General features: G+C 42.0%; 1 protein-coding gene across 3 annotated transcripts in view; it reads left to right on the top strand.

Moving 5' to 3' along the window:
* The window catches only part of LOC108792107 (carnitine O-palmitoyltransferase 1, liver isoform-like), a 57,230-nt gene extending 54,814 nt beyond the window's left edge, over window positions 1-2,416 (top strand). For all 3 annotated transcript variants that reach the window (XM_018562801.1, XM_018562800.1, XM_018562802.1), the window contains exon 19: window positions 1,828-2,416. In XM_018562801.1, the coding sequence (XP_018418303.1) occupies window positions 1,828-1,905 (78 nt within the window). In that variant the 3' untranslated portion in view covers window positions 1,906-2,416. The remainder of the gene's footprint in view (window positions 1-1,827) is intronic.
* Window positions 2,417-14,250: the final 11,834 nt, after the last annotated feature.

Here is a 14,250-nt window from a genome sequence, read left to right on the forward strand (position 1 = left end):
CTATGGCCAATTTTGGTTGCGGTCGTTTTCTGCGATTTCGCGGGCGCGCGCAATTTTAAAGGTTGACATATTTAGTGTCTATTTACCCGACGTGACCCCGTCTTTTATAGTATACCAAAAAATTGGGGTGAAAATAAATGTTTCATAACATTTTATAGGGAAACATGTTTTTTTTACAAAATTTAGGGTACTTTTTTTGTTATATAGTAAAAAATAAAAACCCCAGCGGTGAATAAATACCACCAAAAGAAAGCTCTATCTGTCCCCAAAAAATGGTATAAAATTCATTTCAGTACAGCGTTGCATGACGGAATAAACGTCAGCCAAAGTACCGCAGCGCTGAACACTGAAAAATGGCCTGGCCAGGAAGGGGGTGAAACATCGCGGTCTTCAAGTGGTTAAAAAATAGTCAGAAATCACTGGCCTGCAGAATATTATTCTTTGGATTAATTTATTAATCCAGCCTGAAGGTTTATAAGGATAATTGTACTGCAGCGTTCCTTCTATAAGTCTATAGTTGATTTGCTGTTATGCAAGGGCTTCCATGCTATCACTAATTTGGAACCGGTATTAAAGGAGAACTATGGGGTTAGGGCTTTTCCCCATAGTTCTCCTTAGGGTAACGGGAGGACACAAACTAGCGTCCTCCCGTCACCCTAGTCTCAGTATAAAAGCACTCGCCTCATAGTTCTCCTTTAAGGTCAGAAGTTCGGACTTGCCTCTAATTTAACTAGTTGTATAATTGTTTCTGTGTCTGCTACTTAAAATATTTGAAGCCTTTGGATCAGAATAATCAGGCAACTAGAATTTTCAAAATTTAGAGTTTAGCCTATGTATATGGTTAGTACAGCTGCAAAGTGTATAACAGTATAGTACAGTACAGAATAACAGTACAATGCTTTGCAGACAGACAGAGATACAGCTGGAGATGTATTTTCTCTATTACCCATTGAGGAACACAGCTCTGAAGTTTATGCTGCTGCCTCTTGGAGAAATGGACACTAGGCAAACAAAAAATTAAAAGCCTGCCACTTTAAGGACATAACCCCTCCCACCTGCCAGTTTTGCATAGTGTCCTCATGAGAATGGATGTGTCCTTCTCTTCTGCTTTATTATTTTAGTTTCTTTTGTTTCTTTTGATGATATTCTACTAAGAGCTGCTAGTTGATTCATGGCGTATGATAATATGCCTGGGGGTCTCTTTAGCTAGCCGACTGGACTTAGGGAATCATACCGGATAAGTTAAATCCTGGAAGTCTGTTTTCAGTGGGAATTCCAGTGGTGCAATCTTGAGTTTAATTTCCCAGGTCTGCCCATCTGTCATGGCTATCGAAAGGGGCTTCTACTCGCTGGATTTTTTTAACATATTTGATATTATAGAAAACAGCGGTAAGAGGAGTGAGGACCCTTCAAGGTGGGTGGGAACTCCTAAATCTCCATGCTAAGTGGGCATGGATGCAAAAACCATGGTTGGAAGATCTCACTGCTTGAGTCACCCAGATATACAAGAAGTCACCAGGTGCCCATTAAACTTCCCCTCTAACTAACATTTAGGTAGTCTGACCCTTTAAATACACATTGGAAATAGTTGTTAGGTGATGACTTGCGCTAGTTTTATCATGCAGCTTTGCTCTTTAAATGAAGACTAAGCTGTTTGATAAAACTCTGATGTTTACATCAATCCTGTCATCATATAGTATAGTATAATTGCTTGCACACATTGCATTTCAGCACTGCAGTGCGGTGGGTCTAGTGTACTGATTGGTGTTCTAACCTGTCTGCAAGCCTCTGGTTTGACATTAATTTCTTCGATCTTGCTCTCCGCAGGATTCCCACCGATTTGGCAAGCACATTCGAGAATCTCTGCTTGACATTCTGAGTCTGTTCAAGCTGGAGAATAAGTAGAATGGTTTTCTGCTATCCTGCCAGCCTTTCAAACATCTATGAGTTACCTTCAAGGAGCAAGAAAAAAAAAATGCAAATGAACTGATCCAGATACAGGGACCATTGTTTTGCATCTCAGCCACAAACAACCTACAATAATCCGGACTGCATGATGAGTATGGTCTAGCACTGCCTTACATGTATGATCCTACATGTATTCAAGTAGCAGTACAATCACAACAGAAGAACAATCTGTCACAAATGTTCATTTGTCGGGTTTTTTGTATACAGGGAACAATGTACAAAGAGAAATACACGTATAACTCAGAGAGTCCCTGAGTTTAATTGCTTACACAAGCATACTTCTGATGATTGATGTATGACGTGCAATGTAAACGAGCATCTTGCTGGAGGTGCTGGAGATCGGATGAGTTCTGTGCGTGAGCTGGTGCCTTATGTGTTCTGTGCAAGTTAATGGCTTGTTATTGTGAAGTGTAATGCAATGCAATGCAATATTTTTTCCTAGTTATCATACCTGCCAATTGTTTTGGAGATGCCATTAAAGCACCAACAGTTTTTCCTTTTATTTCAAAGAAATCCTTTTTGTTTTTTGCTTTATTTTATATATTTTGCTTGCTTTATTGCTATTGTAACTTAACTGGAGTGTTTGACTTTGACTTGCCATACCAAATCTTGTTTCATACTTTACACATAATTATGTTTTTTTTTCTGTTATTCATCTTTCTCTGGGCCATTCCATAGACATGATCTTAAAGTCGGACTTGCTATGTAGAGGATTCCCACCAAAGCAAATATGGGCTCGGTGTAAAAAATGAAGGGTACGCTTGACTCAATAGCCTGCACCCATAGAATGGTTGTTTTACCCCCAAACCAACATTTAGGTAGAGCACTTGTTGAGGGTAATTTACTAAGCTGGGAGCAGACAAAAAAATATGGAGCGCCTAGGCACGGCAACCTATCCGCTATTAGCATTCATTTTCAAAGCTCAGCTGAACAAGCTGGAAATAGAAGCTGATTGGTTGCCATGCACAGCTGCTCTGATTTTGTCTGCTCCAGTTTTAGTAAATCCCCCCCATTACTGTTATAAGCATTTGTAAATATTAGTGACCTGCCTAAATCTTTCATTGTAAAATCTTGCATGTAAAATCTTTTTATAAAGTCTATGGCTTGCGGGTACAGGCTGGCATTTGGATGCAGAGAACATTGTCTTGGAGTCCACAAAAGATGTACATGGCCAGTGTCCAATTCAGCTCAACATTTAACAGATACTGAAATATAATATGAATGATGGCATATGGATGGAGCTATGAAATCCAAAGTAGCGATATCATCACCAGAGTCCCCACAGGGAAAAGAACCAGCAAATTCAATTATAGGGACTGATATTTATAACGGCTTGTCACAGTAATATCCTTACTTTTATGACCCTAACTCTTTATGGGACATACTTGAGCAAATTTCTACACGGGTATAAAACAAACACCTTCATTTTAGTCTCTCTTGAAGCAAACCCAAAGTGTGCTTTAAAAAAAGTAGTTCAGCTGCCATAGGCTCCACGTAGTGGACATCTATCTCTGGGTGACTTATCCTATTCAGCGTTCCTGGGTACACCCAATCACAGGTTGCAGTGGTATGCTAATTGACCAGCTACCCTGATTTGACCCTAACCCCTGCCTTCAAATCTTTCTGGCCTTTCACATTGATGTGTGGCATTACTGGCCAAATCGTGAAGCTTACTAAGCAGAATGGGCCAAGCTATCCTCCAGAGAGGGTGGTTAATATTTGCATGCCATAATGACCTAGGACTTGGGACACTTTAGGCACTGAAAGTGAAATCAGTCCTGATGTGTAGGTACCAGAAGGTGCCTGCTATGTGGAGTCCATGGTGGTTGAAACAGTTTTTGTCCATGTCGCTTTTACTTTAAGAATCGCACATATAAGGGATATTACTTGGCTTATTCAGTACAACAATACAAGGTGTACTGATGGTGTGTAGCAACACATTATTACCAAATAGAATTCAATTTATTTTAGTCTGGTAAGGCCTCGTTCACACCAAACACAGTACTTTCCGGCCCGATTCTGCCCAGAACGCATTGCATTGCGGCCTGCTCACTATGTTGTGGGGCAGGAGGGGGCATGGCGGTCCATTTGAAGTGAATGGCACCGTATCCACGCCGATCGGCCACACAGGAACGCGAGGCACATTATGCCTGCAGTCTGGTTGGAACAAAATGGCGCTTGCAGCCTTTTGTTCGAACCCGACCAGAGGCACATAATGTACCTTGCGTTCCCATGAGGCTGATCACATTGTGGCCGGAGGGCGTGGCTACGGTGCCATTCACTTCAAAGGACAGCCACAGCCCCTCTTGCCCCACAACATAGTGAGGCGGACGCAATGCAGTGCGTTCTGGCCAGAACACAGTGTCTGGTGTGAACGAGGCCTGAGTAAAAGAGAGCTTCTGATTGTTGGCTTTGTTACAGTATTTTGCATGGTCCTTTTTTGCTTTATTGAATAAGTCTAGTTGTGTACCTGAACTCCAATGCAAACATTTTATTGTGTGTTTTATCTTTTGTGTATATTTCTGTTTATAAATATAAGCACTATGTTACCTCTCTCATTTGTTATATTATAAGATTCTTATACACATGATTTATATAGCCAAATGTTTACCAGCTTTTAGTTTATCTACATTTTTGTCACTGTTTTTTTCACAGCTACTATAAATCAGAATATTGTCCAATTTAATAAGTGTGCAAAGCTTGAGGCTAACCCCATAGATATTCACACTATAACTAAGCTTTTAGAAATCTGCACTTAGATGCTGCTCTTCTGTAAGCTCTATAATGTCAGCATAATTACATTTATTATCAAGTGACCAGAATCTGGCTTCTGCTTATAGGAGAGAGACGAGAACCCTGTTATTTCTGTGGGTCAATAAAAAGGTCAAAATAGAGAAGCTTTTTATTTTATTTTTAAAAAGCTTAATACTCCTTTGTATATTTTAAAGCTAAACCTCAGCTATATATACGATTTTATATATACTTTCACTGGTCCAACTTGGCACAATGAGTATATACTGTATATTTTATCCCTGGTAGGACCATGGGGATCCTGTAAAACACTGTAACTACTATAGTGCATTACAGTGATCTTCAGACTCCTGTACTGCCGCTGTGCTGAACGACTTCCTCTCTGCTGCAAAAACACAGGGGGTCGCTCGTTCTGCACAATAGCCATTTAACCAATGCCTACTATACTTATCTGTGAATACTAGCAGGGTTATTCACAAAAGGGTGAAGAGTTTGGAGAAGGCCGGAGAAGTGAACAATCTAGGACAACATAGCTGAACTGGAAAGGCAGCTATTTTAGCCTAGATTGTTCACTTCTCCGGCCTTCTCCAAACTCTTCACCCTTTTGTGAATAGCCCTGTAGGTGTTCTCTGATTGGCTGAGGAGGCGGTGTTGTGACATCATCAGCCCTTGTTCAACCAGCGAATGCCTTGTATTCATTGATAAAAATACAAGGCACTTGCTGAATGGCCGCTGTGCTGAGCGACTGACCCCCTTTGTTTTTAGAGTAGAGAGCAAGTAGAACAGAGTCGGTACAGGACACAGATCACTAAAGCACTCTAGTAGCTCGGTCTACTAGAGTGTTTTACAGGGTCTTCATGGCCTTACCAGGGATGAAGCATGCATACAAGTATAGGGCCAAGCTGGACCAATGTAAGTATACATAAATATTTATACCTGGAGTTCAGCTTTAAACTTTTCTTACTTGCCACTGTGACTGTTTAATGCCTAAAAGTCAGGGATTACTTGCATGTACACGGTCATGAGAATATTATGCAGGCTGCCATTTCTAACCCCTTCTTTTGAGAATGCTAGTTACCTGGCTGTTATGATGATGCTTTAAATTCAATCATTTCTGATTGACTGACCTGTAAAAAAATATAAACTAACATTTTCAGGAGGAGGCCAGCAATTTCAGCTTCTGTTCCTTCTTATGACAGGTATGCTTTTAAGGAGTGCCTGCCACTTTGTTGTTAACATTGTGCACCAAAAGAGATACATTGGATAGACATGGTGCTTGATTTTAGTTTGTTTAGGATTTGGTGATGTGACATTTCAAGCCTTCCCATGTCTTGTGCGCATGTTTCCAATGCATTGTTAAAGCAAACCGTGCACTACCAATCATGGTCTGTTTTTTTTCCAGTTCCCCCTTGATCCTTCCCTTTTCCCCTTGTCAAAATGCTTTAGTAAAAAAAGAAAGGTCTTGTCTAACTTACCCCAGATTCCATACTGTAGGTGGGGACATCACCTTCTTTTCTGTGAGATCTCAGGGAATGCGAAGTACCCAAAATCTTATGAGAAGACACAGCAGCACAGTGCAGGAGCATTTTCTAATGTGATTTAGGGTACTCTGCATGCCCTGGGATATCTCTGGAAGGATGGTGACGTTACCCTCGCCTATATGTAGAAGGGAATGGTGGACGCCAAACATATGGAGTGCTGCAATTGTAGAAGCAGGTGACACCAGCTAGTGAGGACTTCAAGATATGCAATACCGCCAGCACATACCAGACTCATTGCAGTGCCATTTATTGTTCATGTTGAGTCTGGGATGTGCTGGTAATACTGCGTTTCTTGAAGTTACACTCACCTAAACAATGCAGTAGAGCAGTAGATATATTACCTACATTTCTCCCCATATGCTTTGGGTCTTTATTTTTATTTAATTTTTTATTAGTGTTTTGGCATGGAGGGAGGGGGTGGCATGAGAAAAAGTGGACGTTGCTTTTTTAGTGCAAAGTCCACTGTTAAGTTGATAGGTTTAGAAAATGTTACTTGTGGCAGACAATTAATTTTGCAGCCCATCCACAGCCCATGGGTACAGCCCATTTCATTCTGTAGGATGTTAATGCGTAGGCAGGTAAAGTCAGCACGACACTAGATTGTTACCGGCTAGGCTGCAGACAGCTCAGGAGCCCACAGCCATCGTGGAAGGTGAGTAAGGACCTGCAGGTAGCACAGGTAAAGCTGCCCCCAAAGCTTTGAAATGTCTGTTTGGTATATTTGTAAATGTCAAAGTGGCAGAACCCTTATAGATATGCTGGAGACCATTGATTTCAGGCATGTGCCAGAAAACACATTTCAATAACTCAAGATGTGATATATTTATACCGGCATTCACTAAACATCTTAAATCAAAGTATTTTTTTTACTCTATACTGTACAACCTTTTCTGAGGCAAAACATATTTTTTTGTGATCATCTGCTCATTTTCTGTCATTTGATTTAGGCCACCAAATGGTGAAGATATTTACAACAATGTTGATTTAGCTGATTGTACTTGAAAAACATTTTATGGATAGGTTTCTTGCACAAGTCAGCACAATGTTCCTTCATATGTTTATTAGACAAAATTAGCCTTTTTATTATATTCGACTGGCTTTATGATGTTGTTTGCATTTATTGTGTTTAGTTGAAAAGTTTATACATTGTTTGTTTTTTTGCCATTATCAATGCAATTTAAAATTGGGAAGGACTTGAGGGCAATAAAAAGCCAATATTTAAATCTTACTGCCTCTTTTATTCTTGCTTGTCAACATGATGACAGATCCAAGATTTCCGATTAAAGAAACCTTCGTGGGTGAAACAGGCTGCACATTTCTAACTTCTCTTTCTGCACATTTTAGATGTCTGGCTGTCACACTGACCCTCTGGCTTCAATACCCTGAGTCACTAAACCAGGACTAGTATGCAGATAAAGATTGCTGACTTTATTCTGAGTTTCCTAATGGACATACTAGTTCCAGACCACTGACAAGTATTTAAACCAAAGGGGTTTCATAATAGGAAACTAACATTTGCAGAAGGAGCTTAGCAATTGCAGCCCCATATTTTCCTTGAAAACGTTTGGGTTTAATACAGGTGGAACTCCAGCTCATTTTTAATGCCCCTTATATGATGTGAATTTCCCTTCTCTAATAAAAACTAAAGAAAAGGTTTTGGTTTGGAGTTCTGCTAGACGTGCCTGCCTTTCTTATGGAGGGATACCTGTAAATAGTGTTTTGCACCTGCACTGAACAGAGCCATAGATTACAGACACAGCTGCTAAATGACACAGTTATATTAAAATGCAAATTAATAATTGACTAATGTGTAATGACGCGGCGCCCGGCTTTCTGACTGGTGGGGAAGCCGGCTTTATGCTCCCTCTTCACCTCATGACGAGGGAGCATGGAGCCGGGCGCCGCGTCATTACGCAGCGCCCGGCTTCCTGATTGCCCAGAAAGCTTGCTCCATGCTTTCTCGTCACCTAGTGACAAGAAGCATGGTGATGGCTTCCCTGCTAATCGGGAAGCCGGGTGGCGAATCATTACACACCGCCTGGTTTCCTGAATGGGTCTTCCGATACTCTGTATTTGGTATCGTCGAGTACCGGGAAAAAAAATATCGGTACTCGATACCGGTATCAGTGCATCCCTAGTATAGAATCTACAAATGCAGTTCCTGTGCAGCAGACCACCCCCAATTTTTTACCGCAAGCGACGGGCAAACTGAGTGGGGCAACTCAGATTAATAGCGTCCGAAAGATGTGGACTGGGAGGGGGGCCTCTTTTAAGACTGCTCTGACTTTAAAACTGCGGTGGCGGGGAAAAGAGAACAAGGAGCTGGACTGTCATCGTCTGTGCCCGCTTCGACTGGGCTCCTTGGCGGCCACAAGAGTTTCCTCCGCCCACCTCAGCTGCCATTGGTGGGAGAGGAAGACTGCCGAACTGCAATTGGCTGGCTTCTGCTGCGTGGGAGAGAGAGAGCACCTTGAGCCGGCTGGACATGTATGAAATCTCGCTGCTCCCCCACCATCACCCGGAGAAGAAGAGGTCAAAGCAACTGTAAGTCCCTGTACTTTCTTTGTGACCTCTGCACTGCGTTACATACTGACCGCTGACCTCTGTACTGACCTCTGTACTGTGCGTCACACCCTGATCTCTGTACTGTGTGTCACCCCCTGACCTCTGCACTGCGGGTCACATTGCTGACCGGTGCACTGTGCGTCACACAGCTGGCCTCTGTATTCTGCATTGCACCACTGAATTCTGTACTGTGCGTTGTTACTGATCTTTGTACTCTGCGTCACACCGCTGACCTGGCGGAGTTAAGGCCGGGGCAGGGTAGGGGTTAGGTGGGGCAACTGGTGGCAAGTGACTTTTAAGGTCTGGCTAGTAGCTTAGGACTTGACATTTTGAGCCCTGGGTTATGTAATACAGAGCTTTATTCCTAGGCAGTGGGAAGTCTGTGAGAGGAATCAGCAGTCAGTGGGCAGAAAAATTGTCCTGTCGTCACTGAGAGAAAAATTTGCACCAGTGATGGTGGTCAGTGGAGGAGGGATCCTGCAGTAGCTGTGATCAGTAGGATTGAAACAATGCCCTGGCTTTGGCAGTCTGTGAGAAGAAATTGTGTTGGTTTTTAGTGAGAAATAAAATGCCCGTGTGTCGGTCATTGAGAAGAAGAATGCCCTGGCATCAGCGGTAAGTGGGAGAAAAAAACGCCATTGTTTCAATCAGTGAAGAAGCATAAGTGTTCAATGGGATAAATAATCCCCCAGAACTGTTGTCAGTGAGATAACAATAAATCTCAGGCATTGTCAGAGGCATAAGGTAGTCCACCCAATATTGGGGTCAGTGGGAGCTCAGTCACTTGCACTGGTGTTCATTGGGTTGCTTACTAAGAAATGGAGGTCCTCTGTCCCATACAGCTGGCTTCCACCTCTGAGTACTGCAGTTCCACACATATTAAAGCCATGAATGCTGGAGCAAGAGTTCCAACACCCAACTCTGAAACTATTCAAGCACAGTGATCTTCTGCCTGACAGCAGGGCTGGGTGCTGGATTGCTTTTACCAGAATCGGGCATTAAGATATGCCCTGAATCCACTGTTAAAATCTCGGTACACTTCCATGGAATCCATGATAGTTGGGGGTTATGCTTTCACTGTAGAAGGAATTAATGTAGCAGGAAACCATGTGCTTCCTCTCAGACACAACCAGAATGTTTCTCTGAAATGCTGACAGGTGCCCAGGACATACACAATTTACTCGGTAGGGACCACGCCTTAGTACAGACAATTTTTTATAATTAGTGTCCATGTCAACACCAATCATTGTGTACATTGCAACACTCTCATCAACTGTGTTGCACCTTTTTCCACAATGTCTGAAGTATAGCTATAGCTCCTTTGCACTACTGGCATCTCCCCCCACTCAACACTATGCTCTCTGACAGACCTGCCCATTGTCAATACTGTGTTCTCTGGCATTTCCCCCAGTCCCATGAACCAAACAGGAACTAGAAAACAACTCGGAGACTCGAAAGCACCAACAAATGGCATGGGAAAATGCAGACTAGAATCACAATGTTTCACATGCAGATGAAGCAATTGAATTAGTAGCTGCAATAATTTCACACAACAAATTAAAAATAATGAGGGATCAATTACCGGCATGGAAACATTGTTTTTTAAGCCCTCTTAAGAGCAGCATTAGAATAAAATAAGAACCACATGCGAGGGCATTGTGTAACTTCTGAAAAAGAAACAGCCACCAGCAGTTTTGACAAATGAGCGTGAGAACAACCACTAACATTTTACACTTTGCACATAAAAGCCAGAATGAGTTCTATTGAGTCCTCTTAAGGAGAAAAACTCTGCACAACCCTGGAGAGAATGTAATACCATGTCAGAAAGCAACTGCAAATCAAAAGGAACACGTGCTCTTGACATTGTAGATCTTCATCGTTTGCTGAGGGAGCCAGTGTTCTGAATCTCTGAAAGTTCTGGTGAGACAGAGCATCTGCTATAAGGGTTTTTTTTACTAACCTAAAGATGTTTAGTTTTTATCCAAATATTAAAATAATATTTGAGAAGAGCTAAATGTCTGAGGAGCATAAAGTAGAACTGAAGCCAAAATGTTTGTTTTTTTCCAAACGCTTTTAGCTTTTTTTTTTGCCATCTGTGTCCTATTCAGCGGATCTCTCTTAACTTTCTGTCTGATAGCCACAGCAGGAAGTAAAAGTTAATTCCTCCAAGGAGGAATAGTGTCCCCCACTTGTAGATTCTCCATTTATTTCTGTTTTGATGACAAACCAAAATATGGGATTTTCTTTCAGTGATAATGATCACCAGGGTGAATCTCACACAGACAGCAATAAAAACATGACAGGCATTCTTCTAACCTCTGCACACCATTTGCCAGCTCAGTAAGCACCATATTAAACAGGCCCTGCTGTATCTGCACCCTGTATTTGAAACAGGGTTTTCCTTAAAACTCACAAATTTTCTTGTGGGATTTTAAATTCCATACTGACGGTATCTATGGTGATAACAAAGAATCCAATAGGGGTACAAGGTAGGGTTTTTTTAATGGCCAAGAGGACCTCAATATGTTGCATTAACCACTAAAAGGTGGACAATATATATTGTGACATATAGAAGAATCCCACGGCCCAATAAACAGAAAATAGTCTAAATCAGCCTTTCTCAACCAGGGTTCCATGGCACCCTAGTATGCCTTCTGGCTTCCTCAGGAGTGCCTTAAAATTTGTTGGTACTGATTTGAAGGGGGAATGAAGACGGAGGTGAAGGGGGAATTTCTGATGTGAAAGGGGGTGACTCTGACATGAAAGAGGGGCTTCCGATGTGAAAGGGAGGCTCCTAATATATTTTCGATGTGTATTTTTGCATGAGACCCCCTTAAAATATATGGCATTTTAGACTAGCGGTGCCTTGAGATTTTGCATACTTTTAAAGTGTGCCATGGCTGAAAAAAGGTTGAGAAGCACTGGTCTAAATAATGAAGCACTGCTGCTCCCCTGGGTGCTCATACCTGACCGTCCTTTACAAAAAAGTAAAAAAAAAAGACTCAAATTACAGACAGGACAGTGAGCGCCACAAGGGTAGAAACTAATTGCACAAAAACTGCCAGAAACTGCCAGTCTGCAAGAATATTACATAGAAAGAGAAACACAAAGCGCACAGCTCACTGCTATCATGCATCCTCGTAATCCACATCCTGTGCATGGATGTTCTGGACGGTGGCGTCCCGAGGCCGAGTGTCACCCGGAGCTGAGACCGGGTGACACCCCAATGTGTCGTCATTGCGTATGCTTGTGACATCACCTCATGCGTGTGTTACCCTACTTAAGAATCCTGTTCATAAGTCTTCCCTCACTTCCTGCTGTCAGTGCTTGCTGCTGAACATTGTGGCAAGTACTACAGAACACATGAATCAGGAAGAGCTGCAGGAAACTCAGTGTTTCTTCCTAACAGATGGATACTGAGATGTCATATTGGATGCAAGCAGAGCAGAACAGATGGATGTGATTTCAACTATTTGGTGAAAAAATAATGTAATAATAGTTAAATTCTTCTTTTTACTGGAGCATAAGTGGATCGTTACACACGTTACAAACGTGTTACAAACGTGTTTATTTTAAAGTTTAAAGCAATAAGACAGAGACGTGAGTGCTGCATACCAGACCAAGGTTCCTTTTCAGCAGATCCTGTGGACGCTTTACTCATGGATGACCATCAGCATTTTCCTAGCTGCTGGCCAAAGCAGGGTGAGAACTTTGGGGAAGGACTTGGCTCTTATACAGTGCATATAAAAAGAATTTCTAGGACACACAGGGATCTATTTATAAACATTTTGTAGGGCCGTTTGCCCTGTGAATATCTGTGAATGTTCGCTATGTGTGAATATATGCCAAAACAAACATTCTATAGTTATTCGCTTTACAAATGCAATGAATTTTCGAATGTATTCATGTAATATTGCATTATGGCCACTAGATACAGTGAAAGGAGCATGGGAAATAATTAGAGGTGCACCGAAATGGAGATTTCGAAACCAAAATAAAAAAAATTGTCAGGCCAAAACCGAAAATGTTTTTTATTTTAGTTTTTTTCAAATTTTTCAAATATTTTTTTTATAAACTTTTTAATTTTTTTATATTTATTTTTATTTATTAATTTTTTATTAAATATTTTTATTTTTTACTTTACTTTTTAGGGGTTTTCGGGGAAATATTAGGGATCTAAACTGATATTTCCCTTTTAAAATTGAAAAAGCGATTGAGGACACAAAGTCCTCTATCTCTTTTTCTGTATCCCCTGTTATCAATGAACAGGAATCCTCTATGAGTGTTCCTGTTCATTCATAACATGAGGACAGAGTATGTTTACTATAACTACAACTATGAATGAACAGGAGGTGATGTAGATCACTGAGTGTTTGTACTCACTCTCCTTCCTGACACGCTATCACAGGAGGCTGAACGGGCGGTGCAGGGAGGAGAGCTTAGCCTCCGGTGACAGCACGGGCTGTCTCCGCCTATACACCGCTCTGCCGGACTGAGATAGGAGGCTGAGCAGTGTGGGATGAGAGACGCCGGCCGGTCACAGCGCTCTCCTCCCGCAGCGCTCGGCCGGCTGTCACACTTTCCTTTCCGCTGGGACACAGAGCAACGCCCAGCGGGGAGGAAAGAAACCTGGGATGCGCCGTTGTATCTGCAGAAAAATGGCACTTTCGGCATTATGCCAAAAGTGCCATTTTCGGCCGGTGTTTCGGCAGCCGATATATCAGTGCATCCCTATAAATAATATTTATTTTCTTCAGTGACATCTATTGGCCATAATGCACAATAAAAACATTTTATAAATACACTATATTGCCAAAATTATTGGGACACCCTTCCAAATCATTGGATTGTTACAATCACCTCCATGGCCACAGATGTATAAAATCAAGCACCTAGACATGCAAACTGCTTCTACAAACATTTGTGAAAGAATGGGTTGCTCTAAGGAGCTCAGTGAATTCAAGCATGGTTAGCAACTCAGCCACGGAGTGGTAGGTCACGTAAAATGACTGAGCAGGGTCAGCGCTTCGTCTGGCCTTCAGATTGGCACAACAACAGTGCGTAGAGAGCTTCATGGAATGGGTTTCCATGGCCGAGCAGCTGCAAGCCTTACATCACCAAGTGCAATGCAAAGCATCGGATGTAGTGGTGTAAAGCACGCCGCCACTGGACTCTAGAGAAGTGGAGACGTGTTCTCTGGAGTGACAAATCATGCTGGCAACCTGATAGGCGTGTCTGGGTTTGGTGGTTTCCAAAGAGAACGGTACTTGCCTGACTGCATTGTGCCAAGTGTAAAGTTTGGTGGAGGGGGGATTATGGTGTGGGGTTGTTTTTCAGGGGTTGGGCTTGGCCCTTTAGTTCCAGTGAAGGGAACTGTTAAGACATCAGCATACCAAGACATTTTGGACAATTTCATGTTCCCAAC

This window comes from Nanorana parkeri, unplaced genomic scaffold, assembly GCF_000935625.1.
Source record: "Nanorana parkeri isolate BGI_ZX_2015 unplaced genomic scaffold, ASM93562v1 scaffold600, whole genome shotgun sequence".
In the NCBI taxonomy this organism is placed as follows: Eukaryota; Metazoa; Chordata; class Amphibia; order Anura; family Dicroglossidae; genus Nanorana; species Nanorana parkeri.